The sequence below is a fragment of the Alternaria viburni genome (genome assembly GCF_023758015.1).
Source record: "Alternaria viburni strain BMP 2772 chromosome Unknown scaffold_16, whole genome shotgun sequence".
Taxonomy (NCBI): Eukaryota; Fungi; Ascomycota; class Dothideomycetes; order Pleosporales; family Pleosporaceae; genus Alternaria; species Alternaria viburni.
Window position 1 is genome coordinate 426517 of NW_026055785.1, and position 15355 is coordinate 441871.

A 15355-nucleotide genomic window follows, 5' to 3' on the forward strand; every position below is an offset into this window, starting at 1 on the left:
CTTTATGATGCGGCTACGGCTGAAGATTATGCTCGTTTACGTACACAGTCGAAACGCTTAGCGAGACCGAAGCCCAGTATCAAGCAACTGGTTTCTGCGTTGATGAGCGAGGACTGGTCCGATGAGCAGAAGAGTCCGCTCATCGACGTCCTTGAACATCGGCTGCTCATGATTTGCATATTCGGTAGGTTTACCCATCTGCATCGTCAGCATTGGTGGTCTCAAGCTAAAGCATAATTGCAGCACTACATTCCATCGTATTCGTATCGCGAGCCACTCTTTTGGCTCCGATGGTACATTCTAATCTAACCCGTGCCACGAAACGCTGGAAAGAGCTGTGGGATGCTCTACACGCGAAACGTGAAGCTGAGGAACAAAGGCTACTAGGCTTTGTCAAGCATGGACTAGAGATATGGTGGGTGACATGTAAATATCTTGAACTGGCACATACCGGCGATGTGCAGAGTCGCTATATGGCGCTCGCTCCGACGGACTCGTTGGTCCATCTGCATGACTTCTTGAAGCGGTATGCGAATTGTGTGGAGAGGTAATGTGGGTAGATCAAGACGAGACACCAACAATAAACACCTACTATTTTATGGTCACTTCATATAATAACTTCCGCCTTTCATCTTCATATATGCTTTACATATAGCCGTCGTCACATTCCTCTCGCATCCACATGCATAGAGACATGAGCGTGTAATCGATAATGTTGGAGATGTATCATAGGTTTATAGTCGAGAAGTACATTACAGTACCTTTCCCATCAACCTTCATCCTCCTAACCAAACAGCCAACCCTCTAAACAAACACCAGGCAACCATCCCTATTACTAATCCTCTCATCAAGATTAATCTCCCTCATCCTCCAATGCCCCTGATGCTCCAACTCGCCCTCCAGCCTCTGCCCCCCATCCGCCAACCTCATCCCCCTAGCCGAACTTCCAAACCCACCACCCCCACGACTACTATTCCCACCCGGGACCTTAAGATTCTGGCCCGGCCAGATCTGGTCGGGATTAGTGATATTATTGTGGCGAGCAAGATCTTCGTAGGAGCAGTGCGAGAAGCGAGAAGCAATGGCGCGGAGCGTATCGCCTTGTTGAACAGTGTACGTGTTTTCGCTACCGCCGCCGCTGGAGTTGGAGCCCGACCAGCGGAAACTGCCGCCGTCGTTTTCGAGGATGCGGTTCAGGGATATGGAGGAGGATTGGTAGGAGCCGTCTGCGCGCCGGCACTGGGCGTGCAGAGTGTAGTCGCCATGAGCATCGAGACGAATGTCGCGCGAGGAGGCGCTGAAGTTGCCGCCGAAGTCGCCTTGGGAGCGCTGGTTGTTGGTGTCTTGGTGGTGTTGGATGGGAGGGGGGCCTTGGTGTTGCTGTTGTCCGTATTTCTTGCGCTTTTCTTCCTCTTCTTCTTGCTTCTTCTTTTCTTTGCGCTCGTCCCACTTGTCTTCTACGGCGTCTTGGCCTTTGTGTCCTGCGAAGGCTCCTGCGAGGGCGCCGATTACAGTGCCGGCTACGCCGTGGCCGGCTTTGCCGCCGAGAGCGTGGCCGCCGTAGCCTCCTGCTGCTGCACCCGCGAGACCGCCCATGACACCACGGTCACCTTCTGGGTCGCCCTCGCCACCGTATTGGTTCTGATGGCCTTGGTTCATCGAGTTGCGACCTGAGTTGGATGAATGGGCTGCGGCAGAAGGGAGTTGTTGGTATTGAGGAGGCGCTGCGTCGTAACCTCCTTGTTGACCGTACGACTGAGGGCCTCCTTGACCACCGTAGTATGCGCTGGCAGCACCATGGGGCTGTTGTTGGTGGTGAGGAGGCTGCTGGTGTCCACCGCCGCCATCGTAATTGTCTTGTCCGGAGCCGCCCTGTTGTCCATAGCCACCCTGTTGTTGGTAACCGCCTTGCTGTCCGTATCCGCCCTGGTTGTAGCCGGAGCCGTCGTATCCAGACATGATGTTGTGTACGAAGGAATAAACTTAGATCCTGATAACTAGGTAACAATAGGTAAGGTTGAGAGTATCGCGATTTGACTTGAAGATCGAAATTCAGCGGGAGCGGGAGGGTTATTTAAAGTTGAAGGTAAGGTTCCCGACAACGTCACACTGTTTGGACAAGCACGATCCCCGCCGAAGTAGCACCTTCTTATTTATACACACCCATGACACAATACGATGCAAGTCGCGACTGCAGTGAATCAGCCACACTGTCGTCACCGCCACTTTTCGGCGCCAATGTGGGGATGCACTGTGTATTGAGTTGGCCGAGGGTCCACTTCACGTGGTGTCGGCCAATCATTGGCGCGCACGGATAGGTCGGCGGTGTGCCCCTGGCCGACTAAGCCACATATCGAGAATGTAGGACCGCGATTACGTGGACGTCCGAACAAAGGAAGTGGGGAGAGTGACGACTAAGTGGGCTTAAAGATGACGAGAGAAGGTCTGGATCAGTACCCTGATCAACACCCCAGGCTGAGGGATTCACCCTTGTACCCGATCAGTAAACACCAAGAAGATCAGTAGTTGCAGTGCGCGAGCAGATGAAGAAGACAAGGAGAAAGGACGAACTTTTGGTAGATGATATGCTACTGTTATACACAAAGCTACGCTGAATATCTACAAAGACCCAGACACGCTAACAAATGCATCGCTCATAAAACGCCGATCAGAGATTCAAGGAGAGACATGACAAGTATGAGACGGTGACATATTGGACAAGAAGTAAAGCATTAAGTAGGAGGTATTTACAAAGAAGTGAACAATGCGGATAATAAGAAAGGTAATGTTTTGGTATAGTTATGTGAGTTCTCGACTGGGTAGTAGACGAGAGAGATGATGTACAATGAACCCGGGTGTGGTTTGCCCAAGGTGGTCGAGCGTAAGCGTCGTGCACGATGCGGTGCGATAGTAGGCGATGAACAAGGAATTTGTTAAGCGTAACGTTGCCAACAGTATCGTACATTGACCAAGGCCTCTTAGTATGTGAAGGCCTCCTCAATGAAATCAACGCTACCTTGTGTAAGGAACGGTCGAACCGCATGTCTTACGCCATCCGCCATACCGCCCGATGCGCACACTGTGACAGCCATAGCACCGACACGGTTCTTGACCTCTTCTTCGATCAAGGCCGCGTGTTGCGGACGACCACTGTACATCTTGACTGTCTCACTGCTGCTCTCAACACGACCCTTGGGTCTTGAGATGAAAAGCTTGATGCGGAGACATTGCTTGCGACCCTTCATGCGGAGGACCTCGTCCATCCAGGGCCGTACCCACTCCAGGCAGTCGGATGTGGGGACTGTCCAGATAAGGACTATTCTTTGTGTGGCGGTGGTCCCGTTGTTGTAGCCATTGACGAGGTGCTTCAGGTACATGACTTGGTGGGTGATACCTACACCGCCAGCAAATAGTACTGCAGTTCCGTAGGAGTCGAGGCTGTGGTGGCCGCCATATGGACCCTCGATGAAGCCGAAGGTGGTGAATTGCTCGTTGGGGCTCTTGCAGGCCTTCTCGTACATGTGACGGGTAAGTCCAGTACGCGCACGGCAGACCAAGCTGATTTGCTTTGACTTTTGGGGACGGCCATGCATCGCAAGGACATCGCCTTCGAGCATGGGCAGTGTCATCTCCTTGGAATCTGGGGTGAGTGTTGCAGCCCACGCGACAGAGAAGGGATGCGAAGACCAGAGGGAGAGAGCTGGCATCCACATGTGCACGTGGCATCCTGGGCGAGGAGTCCACTCGCGGACCATATTGATGGTCAGGCGAACGGCCTCTCCGGGCATGGCCTCGACGGTGATTGATGATCTTTGCCTGAGGCCGATGCCGTAGTAGAGGATTGAGGCCCATCGGCAGGCCCACTCGGCAGCCCAGAAGAAGAAGACAAGGTGCATCCAGGGGACTTGCGGGAGGCTGTGCAGCTCCAGATGCTTGTAGAGACCGAGAAGCGCAGCGATGACGCAGACACGGTGAATGTTGAGGAAGGTCTCGTAGAAAGCGTGGCGGAATGGCGACCATGCCTGGATACCAAGGAAGGTAAAGGCAACGGTTCCGACCATACCCCAGCCGTACGAGCCCTCAGTGTGGAGAGCAGCTGTAACGGCAGGCCATCCTGCTGCGAGCTTGGTGTTGTACAACCAGGCAGCAGTATGGACGATGGCTTCCGCAATGGTGATTCGCGCAGCCCAGCGATGGAACAGGTTGAAGTCATCGTACGAGACTTGGAGGAGGGTGATGAGTGGGTTGTTGCGGAGGGCGAAGAGAACGGTGGGGATGAGGTTGAGAGCAGCGAGTGTTCCTGAGCGACCACGGAGCGCGGCGAGGGTCTCCTTGTGGTCGAGCACCTTGTAGGGGAGAGCCACACACCAGGCGACGTTCAGGGCTACGTAGATGACCAACATGATGGTGTGCCATCTGCCAGGCAGCGTTCCGTTGTCGATGGCGCTGCTGATCTGAAACTGAGCGTTGTGCTTCTTCTTCCATAGGGGTGCCATCAGGACATGGCGGTTGAGCCACGGCCACCAGCCTGTCCGGTTGACTTCCCAGTACTTTTGCTTTGGGTTTCCCATGGCGCTCAGATGACGGCTGTGTTTCCACCACATGTTTGATATCCGCAGGACAAGGAGGATGCCGGAGATACCTATTAGCAGGTATAGGAAGGTGTCGACCCACATGTAGTTGCCGACTTGGTCGACACCCTCCAGACCGTACGAGTATTTGAGATCGTCGAACTCAGCGGCGTCCCAGTCTGAGAGGAAGTGGCGCTTGGTCATTGGCGCGGTCGGTTGGGCGCCACGGAGGCGGAGGAGACATCTTGTGAGAGACATGTCTCGGGTATTGTGATTCGGTTGTTGAGTAGTACAGGTCGCTCGCGAGTCGGTGCTCACGAGGGTTGCTAGCTGCAGGTTCTCGGGTGTGCGAGGCTGTGTGATGCGATGCGATCGGTGAATTGTGTTGCGCACTACCAGGTGCTATTTTTGGTGACGGTAGGTCTTGAAGCAGGAGCAATGGCGCGACGTCGTTGTCAATGGACCTATATCCCACGCGCGCTTAACGAAGCGGCAGATGTTGACAGTGTGGGGCGAGGTTGGGTCGTGGTCACCGTGAATACATCACAATGTGTCGTGAAGGAGCCGGTGTGTAGGCACAAAGATTGAGAGAACCGACAGTGCGCTGCACGTCGAGGTGGTGAATGGGGTGGTGGTGTTGAAGAGGAGACGCGGTCCAGTCCGGTGGAATTAGTCGACAGAAGCGTGAGGCGGCGATTGCGATGTGCAGTATCGATAGCGATAGTAGCGACGGTGAAGGCGAATAGGGCCGAGGAAATTGAAAGCGACGTCAATAGACTTTGTCTTCACTAGGGGCTGAAGACGGGAAATAGGGGACTAGAAACCGGCTCGAAGACAGCGTGAGAAGCGAATGTATTGGGGTGTTCAATGTTGCCGTAGCGAGTGAGCAACAGTTGGACAAGAAACGAAGGTATGGAAACGACACGACAAGGGACGGCGAGCGTGAGGTCAGAGGGGGAGCGAGGGAAACAGTGGATATGAAGTTCGCAACATGGGAGGGTTGGTGAGGGCCTGGCAGGGGTTGGGAATCGGAACAGGCGGATGATTGGCTCCGCTGCGCCCGGACAGTCTAGGCGCTGAAACGACACGAAGGAAGCCGGCCACTCACATTGGCGTGCCTGGATGCGCCATGAAACCAAGCCTCAGCTCACCGTCTGTCCACCGCCAACGGGAATGGCCGAGTGCCTGACGGTGGGACCTGAATCCAGAACGATGCCGAGTCCCGTGCTGTGCGACTGTCGACGGGATGGTCGATAGTCTACGCCTGATAGCTGATCAGCTGACCTGTCCATTCGCCCCAGACACCACCAGACACGCATTCGTCCTATCGTCCACTCTCCAAAACCTTCATCCCATCTCTTCACCACCATCCCATGTCCGCCACACCCGCTCCCATAAATCACAATCAGCCGTCCAATCTATTTCTGCCAATACGGGAGCCAAAGCAAGGTCCCTCCCAAGACTTGTGCGGCTCCAGAACTCCGGCGCCTAAAGTAGCCGCCCCAAAACAGAACAACAAGCGAGTCAACCTCATCAACAACCTGGGGAAAATCATACCCATCGGTATTGGTAAAACGGCTTTTGCACGCCTCTCATGCATCTTGACATTTCGGTCAGGCCGCCGAGGCAAAATTGTTCCTTGGTGCCGCCACGCGCTGTCCTGATGAAATCTCCACTGTGCTATTGCGCGAGCGCGAACCGGAGGAGGATGAAGAACCCTGCGCGCGAGTCGGTGTCGGAGCAGCAGTGTGATGAGGCCCTGAGTTTGAGACGCGAGCGTTCTTCCGTCTTGTCATGTTGGTTCGGTTGTCGGGTGAGTCTCATAAGCAGCTGTCATGTGAAGTTCATGCGATGGCAACAATCCATGCGCTCATCGAGACTGCGCCACAACAAAGAAAACACGTGCAATGCCGCGGCTGCCTTTACTCGACCGACCACACGGTCCGCCGTCACTTCCTCCTAATTATTGACAATGCTAACCCTATCACCGCATCATTCCATTGAATTCCACAGCACTCACCTCATCTGCGCGACAGCAATCCTGCCATGAATCACTAAGCCCGCAGGCTGTTATCGGAAATGACTTGCGACAGTTCTCACCCCGAGCGACTCGCGCCTTCCCGTGCCTGATGCGATTCAGACTGACACCAGGGTCCCTTCCGTCTTGCGATAAGATTGAAACACCAAGACACCAAGACATCGGTTACCCGGGTCTCGGGAACACGCCCCTCGACAGCGAACTCAAGTTTGCCCAGTCGTGCTAGGCAATAAAACCAAAGATTGGCCTAATGATCGCCACAAGAACCCTACATGATCTTACACTGCGGTCGTACCATTCTCAGAACACTGCTTCTACTACGATAATCTGCCATTTGGTACCTCCGACTTGGTGTTGCTTGCATGAGCCCCGTCGTGTTGTTGCCCCTCCGTTCTGTCGTGTTTCAAACATGCGATAGCTTCGGGACAAACGCCTCCTTCCGTCATCGCTCACGGTACCTCGCGATAACGTCGAAACAGACCTCTTTGCGCCCGTCTGTCGTGAGCAATGCGCTGCCCCGCCGGCTGTCAAACAATAGCGCCTGTCAAACGGCGTAACGCCCACATGTCCGATCCTTCGGCTGCGCATGAACTCCGTACTATACCCACAACACACGAGAGGAAAATGCTGTCGCAGCTTGGTGAAGTCCGGAAAAATTATTCTCATCTTCAGGATGGTCGTACTGCAGTTTCACATTACTCAAAGCGCCGAAGTATCTAGTTGCGTCAGTAGCTGCGCGCCTCAGACATGCTGCGTTCAGCTCATACACTTCGCATTCGCTTTCCAGTGCTGAGTGTCCAAAATTCGGTCCTACGCCGTCATGGTACCAAGTTCCAAGAAAGCCAAAAGCAAATTGTAGACTACAGAGCCTAGATCCAACCACCTGGTAGCCGATCACGAAGTCAGATTGAAGATTGTCCCTCGAGCCGCTGCACGGTCTTGTCTCATCTCATCTCATCGCATACCCAAGACACCCGCAAGCGTGCGCTATACGGCCCTTTACTACACATGCTACACAAACCACAACAAACACACGATCGCATAGACAGATGGGTATACATCAAACCTCTCTTCACTCCGATCACGATGCGCGTTGCCACGTTTACTTTTTCCAAACCACCGTTCTCGCAAGCGTACCGAACTATCGTATTCCACAACACCCACCCCACTCCCAATCCACCACGTGCATGAACACCGATAATAAAATCTGAAAACTCGGAAGCCGGAAAACTCGATCGATGGAGTTCGGGTCTTCGCGCTACCCGAACACCATCAAATCCATCATCCTCATATCCTGCTACCCGTGCGGCGGGTACAGCAGTACATTGTAATACATTTCCCAAAAACGGACCGATAAAATCCACTACACACAATCCAATGCTTCCAGAACGCATTGAAAATACCAACCCCGCTACACCTTTCATTGAACCCACCAACATGGCCACCTAATCCAATCCAACCCAACCTAACACCCTCCTAGCCACCCGCCAACCTGTCAGTGAGATCAGTGTCATGTCATGTCCCATCACCGTGAACCTGTTTCCCGCCCACTGCCCATGTCGGAAAAGCTTGATACCCTTCTGAAACACCGCTAGCGAAATGACAGCAATTGCAATCCTGTGTGGAGTTGGCGTTGGGTTGGGTTGGCGTTTACGGACGCCACAGCGTCCCTCATCAGAAGCAGGTTGGCGTGCGCTCAACATGAAACGCGAAGGTCCTGCAGGACCAAGACTTTTTTGCAAGACGGCCTCGGTGGGGTTGTCGGTGAGTGTGAGGTGTTGGTGTTGGAATGGACTGGGGCTGGAGCTGGCTATGATGGAGAATAACCGTCTTGACTTTTGGGCGTGGGAGATGATGGTGGTGATGAGATACGGCGTGTGGAACGGGGGATGGAAGGGGATGGAAGGGGACGGTGTAGGAGGATGGGTACTTGAAGGATCCCCAATGTCGAGTTTGACTTCGAACGTTACTTATTCCCTAATACCGCAATATCTTCACTATATTGTAACGCGACTGATGCTTCAAATACCCTGATCATCCATCATCATCCTCATCAAACACCGCAAAAACCCAACATGATACTAACACGAACATGACACTTCACATATGCTCATCCATTGTTTACTACCCACTACTGCGCATGACTCCCCCCAGCAGGCCCAGGCCCCCCAGCGAAATTCATCTGAGCAAGAACATCCCGCCTCCAACTATCATCCTCACTCTCACTAGCCGTAGAATCGCGGTTCGCAACACGCAAGCCACCGCCTCCACCGCCGTTCCCACCTGCTCTGCTGTCATACGAGCCGTGGCTGACATAGCGCGTGACTTCTTCGCCGCCGCCTGCGCCGTATCCGGCGTTGTAGCCTTGGCTGTGCTGTGAGTCCATTGTCCAGGTTTGTTGCTGTTGGTTTTGCTGTTGTTGCATATTGGGATCTTGTGACGTGTTGTCGTAAGAAGAGTAGGGCGTGCTGTCGCTGTAGAAATCTCTGTTGTTCCACGTTCCGGAGTTGTTTGCGTCGTCGGAGGGTCCTGGGCGGAGTACGTCGGGGACTTGTCCGCTTAGGCCGCTGCCGCTGGATTCATACTGCTGTTGCTGTGGATGGTATGCGTTTTGGTAGTTGCCAGGCTGGTGCTGGTGTGCGTTTTCGTGAAAAGGTCCGGCTCGGTCAAGGGGTGAATAGTCCATTGCCCCGCCGTCGTGTATTTGTAGGTTGGGGAGGAAGGACATGCGGTTGTCTGTTGGGGTGCGATCGCTGGGGTCGTGGAGTTCGACACCCTGGTACTGGCCGCCTTGTGGGTTTTCCGGTATGCTTTGTGTGTAGACTTGTTGGCCTGGTTGTGGGGTCATACCAGGGCTTGTTGATAGCTGTTGCTGTTGTTGTGATAGCGAAAGACTGTTCATCGTCGCTGTCATGCCGAGCAAGCTTGGTGCCCGTGTGGAACTTGCTTTCATGCTTGCTGGTCCCATCCGGCCCATGCCCAACATGCTTCCGCTCATACTGGCGCGACCTGCACCAGGCTCTTCGCTGATCATTTGCGCATCCGAGCCGTTGGGATCGCGGATGCTGTATTGCGCGATTGTGCGCATCTTCCTCGTCACCCAACCAGCTAGAATCTTGCCTCTTTGCTTCTCTCCAAGTCTGGATCGGTGGAAGTCGCCTTTTTGTACGAAAGATACAATGTCGATGACGAGTTGATGTTCGTTCAAGATGGCATTCACGATGACGGGCACCATGCTGGCGAGGAAGTTGCGACGGAATATCTCCACGACGATGACCACGAGGCCACCTGCTTGGAAGACAGCGCTGGAAAGCGTTAGTATATATAGAATGGGGAAGATATTCGAAGGGTACGTACCATCCGCCAGGAACAATATTTCGGTGGCAGCGCTCTACAGACTGCTCAATGTCCATCGAGAAGTGATTGAGACCGTTGACTTCAAAGGTATCACCAATGCTGCCTAGAACGAACAACACTTGCATGTCGACTGGCGCACCGTTGGGGCCTATCGGACGTGTGACGTTGTGTAAGAAGCCCAAATCTCCAGTGCGGACATATCGCACGTTAGGGTCTCCGTCGACAGTCCTGCCATTAAAGCGCTCGGCATCCAAGCGTTCTTTCGAACCATAGAAGCTGTGCGCGTTCGCTTCAGACTGAACCCAGATCTCACCGTACTCGCCGACCAGGCAAAGCTGGTTTGTCTCCGGGTTCACGATTGATATCTGTGTACTAACAGGTACCATACCCGAGTCTTGGACTAGTAGAGCACCGGGTTCGGTGTCTGGGTCAACAGGCATGATGAGACCTCTTCGTAGGGCACCGACATCGAGATGTAGCTCTATCGGTTCAATGCACATGTATGACCGCGATGCGACCATAGGGTTCAGTACATGTGAGTAGACGGTGTTTATCGCCGTCCGGTCGAGACTTGCTGGTGAGAAGTGTACTCTTACGCGCTGGTCTGACTGATGTTAGTAACCACATCATCATCAACATTGTAAAACTTACAAACATCGACACGTGGCCGGCCGTCGGTTGCAATCATGAGGTTCTTGAGCTCGTGCAGAGCCATGTTCTTTCCAGCACCTCGTGCGATAGCGTGATCCAACATTTGGCTCGTCGCATATGCATCCTTGATCTTATATCTCGACAAGGTCTGGAAGAGGATGTTCGGATTTTGCGCAAAGTCGACGGGCGAGACAAGGTATGTTGGTGCTGCAAGGAAGATACCCATGACGCAGGTGTGTATAAAGCCAAGTCCAATGGTACTGCGCACACAACCGAGGACCGGTCTTGTGCTCGTCATCTGACAAGTCTCTTTCTGGACCTTGCACAACGCCATGATCTGGCTGTGGCCCAATTGCACAGCTATGCGTCGTTGATCAGGGGTCCAGTACGTCCATACCAGAACTGGGAAACCAGATTGTATCCAAGCGGGTCGTATCGTCAGCTTAAGATCGCGGCAACCACTAGACTGCTTAGGTGGTTTTGTGGTGTTGTACATGTTCGGTACGCTGATCTTTAGGATGACTGCCGACTGCTTGATGTGTTGCGATACTTGCTTGACCTTCATGAGGTGGTCAACATCGGCGTTGACGAGGATAGCCTTGACTTTGAAATCGGCAATGATGTGTAGTAGTGCAGGAGCATCTTCGTTCAGCCTGTTCTGGTCAATTGGTGCCATGGGAATGCACACAGCCCCGAGAACGAAGCACGCATGAACGGCATAGACAAAGTCTTCCGAATGCGTGTACATCAGAAGGAGGTGGTCACCAGTCTGGACCTTGACCTTGTTCTTCAGGTACATTGCGACACCTGCAACCTTCTGGTCGAACTTCTTCCAGTTGACGCCTTTGCCCTCTTTGCCGCGGCCATCGACAGTGCAGTAGGCGAGCTCTTCAGCCTGCCGTGATACCCGCCACTGCATAAGGTCGTGTATGTTGGAGAACTGGTTAAGAGGTGTTGACGTTCTATCGTCAATTACAACTTCTCTGTGATCCACTCCGGAATATTGCTTGTCCTGCAGCATGAGGAACTGCTGGCGTGCCATTGATGCCTCGTATGACCACATGCCGCCAGCAGGGTCGTCGCCTAGTGCGATGTTCTGGACCGACCTCTCCACGCCAAACTTGACGTGAACGCAGGGTAATGAGCCATTGTCAAACTCTCTTCGGCAAAGCATGTTTCCAATCTCTCGTCGACCATTCTTAATGACTCGGGGAAGCGTGTTTGGTGCTGTGATCATCACACAGTAGACCCGTAGATGATGCTCTTGATACAGTACTTCCATACATCGCTCAGATAAGGAGTCCAAGAAGGGAATGTCAAGCTGTTGCGGTGGCCCGCCTGGGTTTGTGGGCGCAGTCGATGCGGCTTGTGTTTCTATAAGGATGATTGGCAAGTACTCGCCGTTGACGTACGAGTCGAAAGATGAGCTGCGCAGTGTTAGATTGATCAGATGTGAAGTCGATAACACTTACCAGTCGTAAATCTTGGGCACCGCCTTCATAATGCTGGTGACAAGATGCTGCACGAAGAAATATCGGTGTTCGGCCTCCAGCTGACCGTGCTCTACCCATTCGACACGCTGTCGGATACGGTCTTCGTACAGGCCCAAGACGAAGATTTTGCCTTCCACCACGCATCCGAGCAATCCTGTGCGTAGGAATTCGAGTTCGAGCAATTGTGGTGTTGGGCTACCCTCTACAAAACGATATGGCCGAGCGTGGAATATAGTTTCAGTGTGCTTTTGCAGCTGCCAGAAACCTCCAGATAATGATGGCGAGTCTACCCAAATCTCTCCTATCGAGTAAGGGGAGCACAGAAGATTAGTCTCTGGATCTACGACGGCCAGCGTCGCATCGGGTATCGGATAACCAAAAGCGCCAACTCTCATAGTGCCGGGCTCGTTCACACGCTTGCTCACTTCCTCTCCTATGGCCAAAACCACGACTTCATTCAACTTCAGCGCTTCCTTGTCCAGCAAGATCTCGGTCAATTCTGTTGGGCTCTTCTTTTTCTTCTCCTTGGTGTTGTTTGTGGTACCCCCTCCGATAAGACTAGAATAGCCATTGGCTGCCGCGGCTTTGTCGTCGACCTCGTCTTCGTTGTCGGATTCCTCTGACACTATGCTCAATGGGCATCCCATGCGCTCTTCACCGCCTAGCCAATCGCGTACTGATATAATCATACCGCCGTGTTCAGGCAAGCATAACATAGGCGCAATCAGCTCTCGTGCTCTCGGATTCCGTAGGGGCCTGAAATACCGGTCTCCAAGAATCTCGTGAAATTCGCAATCGACAGTGAGTGTGTCGATCAGACATATCTTCACTGAGCCAAAATTGGGTTCCGTGTTCTTCTTGAAATTCCGAGTAGCCATGGGATCCTGTTGGTAGTTGTATGCAGCGCGCTTGAGACCCGGATAGTCGGCAATCAGTATGTTTGACTTGTACTTCGTGATCAAGTGCGCGTATAGACCAGGTGTCTCCATAGTTGGTGTTTCCAGCCAGACAGTAGTATGACCACCATAGACAGCGAAAAGAACGCTCAAAATGAGACCAGCGCTTTCACGGGGGTCGAGGTAAGAAAGAATGACTTCGGTAGGTGCTCGGTTCTGCACTGGCGCGACGAACTTGCCAGACGAATCCCTCAAGTTGCCGTTGAAAGTATCCTGACTATTCGGGTTGTTGGCGGGTATGGTGCTGACCATGGCGCTGATGCAAGCCATCTGATGCATGATGGTGCGGTGGCTCAGTACAACACCACGCAAGTCGCCGGTTGGCGCGCGAGAGAACTCGATATATGCTACTTCGGGCACTTGCAGGGCGGGCGTGTCGTCATGCTTCTTGGGGTGGTAACTTCCAAACTCGTTCGTCTTCCACCATTCGACGCCACTCGGCCACTTGAGACGATTCTGGCTAATGTCACGATGGAAGGCTTTGAGGTTGTTGTCCGTGGTCAGTGCGAGATGTGCTTGGGTTGTGGTCAAGAGGAGGATGAGTTTCTGATAGTCGTCGACGCTATTGATGGGAACTGCTACAACGCCCGCGATGAAGCATCCCATCAAAGCCACGACAAACTCGATGATCTCCGTATCCCTGTATACCAGCGCCACGCGATCGCCCCGATAAAGATTGCTCTTGTCCCTAATAACTTTGGCGACCTTTTCGGCGCGACTGGCCACTTTCTCCCAAGTGATGGAAGCCGTCTCTTTGCCCTTCGCGTCTAACACCCAGAAAGCGGTGGTCCTCGGCTGTGTACGAGCGCGGTAGCGTAGTACAGCACCGATGTTGTCAAATTTGGACATCTTGATGTTGTGGTTGTGAGGGTCGTATACGTCGAAGGGCAGGTCTCGCGGTTCCAGTGGCATCATCGTGTCTGCAGCACCCACGGGCAGGTCGCTCGGGTTCATCATCGGCGGTGGTATCGCAGCGGTCGGGGAGAAGGCGTCGCCCGTCGAGTAGCGGTTCGGTCCACCGTACGAGTCGCGCTGGTCCTGCATCTGCTGCCCTGTGAAGTCGGAGAAGTAGCCCTGGTTCACGTCCAGCATCGTGCTCCTCCTGCTAGCCTCGCCTGGCGACCCATAGCCATTCTCAAAGCCCTGCTGGGTGTCTGGGTTGAAAGCGTAGTTGCCCATCATCGTGGGTTCGCGCGAGTAGGTGTACTCGGGCGTCTGGGGTCGGGGTATGAATGTCTCGCTCCCTTGCGACAGCTGGGAGGCATTGCGCTGCAGCGAGGTAGTGCGCAGGCCCAGCTGCTTCTCCTGGAAGCGCCCTACTTGGCTCGGTGGGTATGCCATGTATTGCGAGTTGCCGCCAGCGGTGCTCGTCGAGGAGCTGGGGTAGTGCATCGACGAGCCCATAGTGCCCTGCGGCGAACTCTCATGGTACGAGTCGGGTCGTGCGACTTCGATGTGCGGCATCTGTTGGGTCTGCTGTGGGTTTGGCCCCGAGAGGGCGGCGAGGGATGCGCTGCGAGAGCCTGAGCCCTCGCTCTGGGCGGGGCTCTGTCCGCGCAGGTCATGCTGCAATTGCGCTGAGAAGTCGGGCCCCAGGTACTGTGAGAGCAGAACTGTCTTTCGCTTTTCGTAACTGTGCGACTCGTTAGCGCACGTGGGGGAGGATGGGAATGCGACAGCGGCAGTAACCGTGAAGATAGATGCGGGAGGTGTATATGCATGCGGGAGAGTACCAACCCCTTCTGTGTGATGTCGCCCTCCTCGAGTTCGTGGTCCAGCTCCTGCAGCTTGGCCTGCAACTCCGGGTTCGTCTCGGCCATGGTGTCTCTTTCCTCCGGCGGCGCAGTCAGGTGGAGCGAATGTTGTTAGGCTATGCGGTGGCAATCCGCGACATGCTAAAAGTAAAGATACGAGGCGCCGTGAGCCAATGCGAGGGGGTGAGGGCGAAGGCGCGCGTGAAGAAGCCAAAAGGGAGTCCCAGATTGGAATAGACCCTGTCGTCGAGTGCCTGAAAGCGCACATTGGCCTTCAAACAAGTCAGGTACGCAGGCCACCACCGGACATCCAGTATGACGTTCCTACCCCAGAGCAGCCGCGCCTTCCTCTTGGCGCTCAGTGCCTTCCTCACTGGCCGCCTTAGTCAGCCGTTCGTCGCTGCCCCTTGCGCGTGGTGGTACCTGCTGCGACATGTGGGTTTGCGCGTTATGCCTCGGCTCGAGGAAGCTGAAGGTGTGCCGGGACGCGCCCGAGTCAAGTAAAGTAATCACGAGCACGCTCTCTTCTTATCTT

At 54.0% G+C, this 15355-nt stretch overlaps 3 protein-coding genes across 3 annotated transcripts; all 3 read right to left on the bottom strand.

The window, feature by feature from the left end:
* Positions 1-804: 804 nt before the first annotated feature.
* J4E79_007473 (uncharacterized protein) lies at positions 805-1959 on the bottom strand (the record flags this gene model as incomplete). The annotated part of the gene is made up of 1 exon (XM_049356339.1): positions 805-1959. The coding sequence occupies one exon, from the start codon at positions 1957-1959 to the stop codon at positions 805-807; it is 1155 nt and encodes a 384-aa protein (XP_049209226.1).
* A 1019-nt stretch (positions 1960-2978) lies between these two features.
* J4E79_007474 (uncharacterized protein) lies at positions 2979-4829 on the bottom strand (the record flags this gene model as incomplete). Its single annotated transcript, XM_049356340.1, has 1 exon — positions 2979-4829. One exon carries the CDS (start codon positions 4827-4829, stop codon positions 2979-2981), a length of 1851 nt encoding a protein of 616 aa, XP_049209227.1.
* A 3911-nt stretch (positions 4830-8740) lies between these two features.
* On the bottom strand, positions 8741-14886 carry J4E79_007475 (uncharacterized protein; the record flags this gene model as incomplete). Its single annotated transcript, XM_049356341.1, has 5 exons — positions 8741-9914; positions 9967-10570; positions 10618-12044; positions 12090-14699; positions 14804-14886. 5 exons carry the CDS (start codon positions 14884-14886, stop codon positions 8741-8743), a joined length of 5898 nt encoding a protein of 1965 aa, XP_049209228.1.
* Positions 14887-15355: the final 469 nt, after the last annotated feature.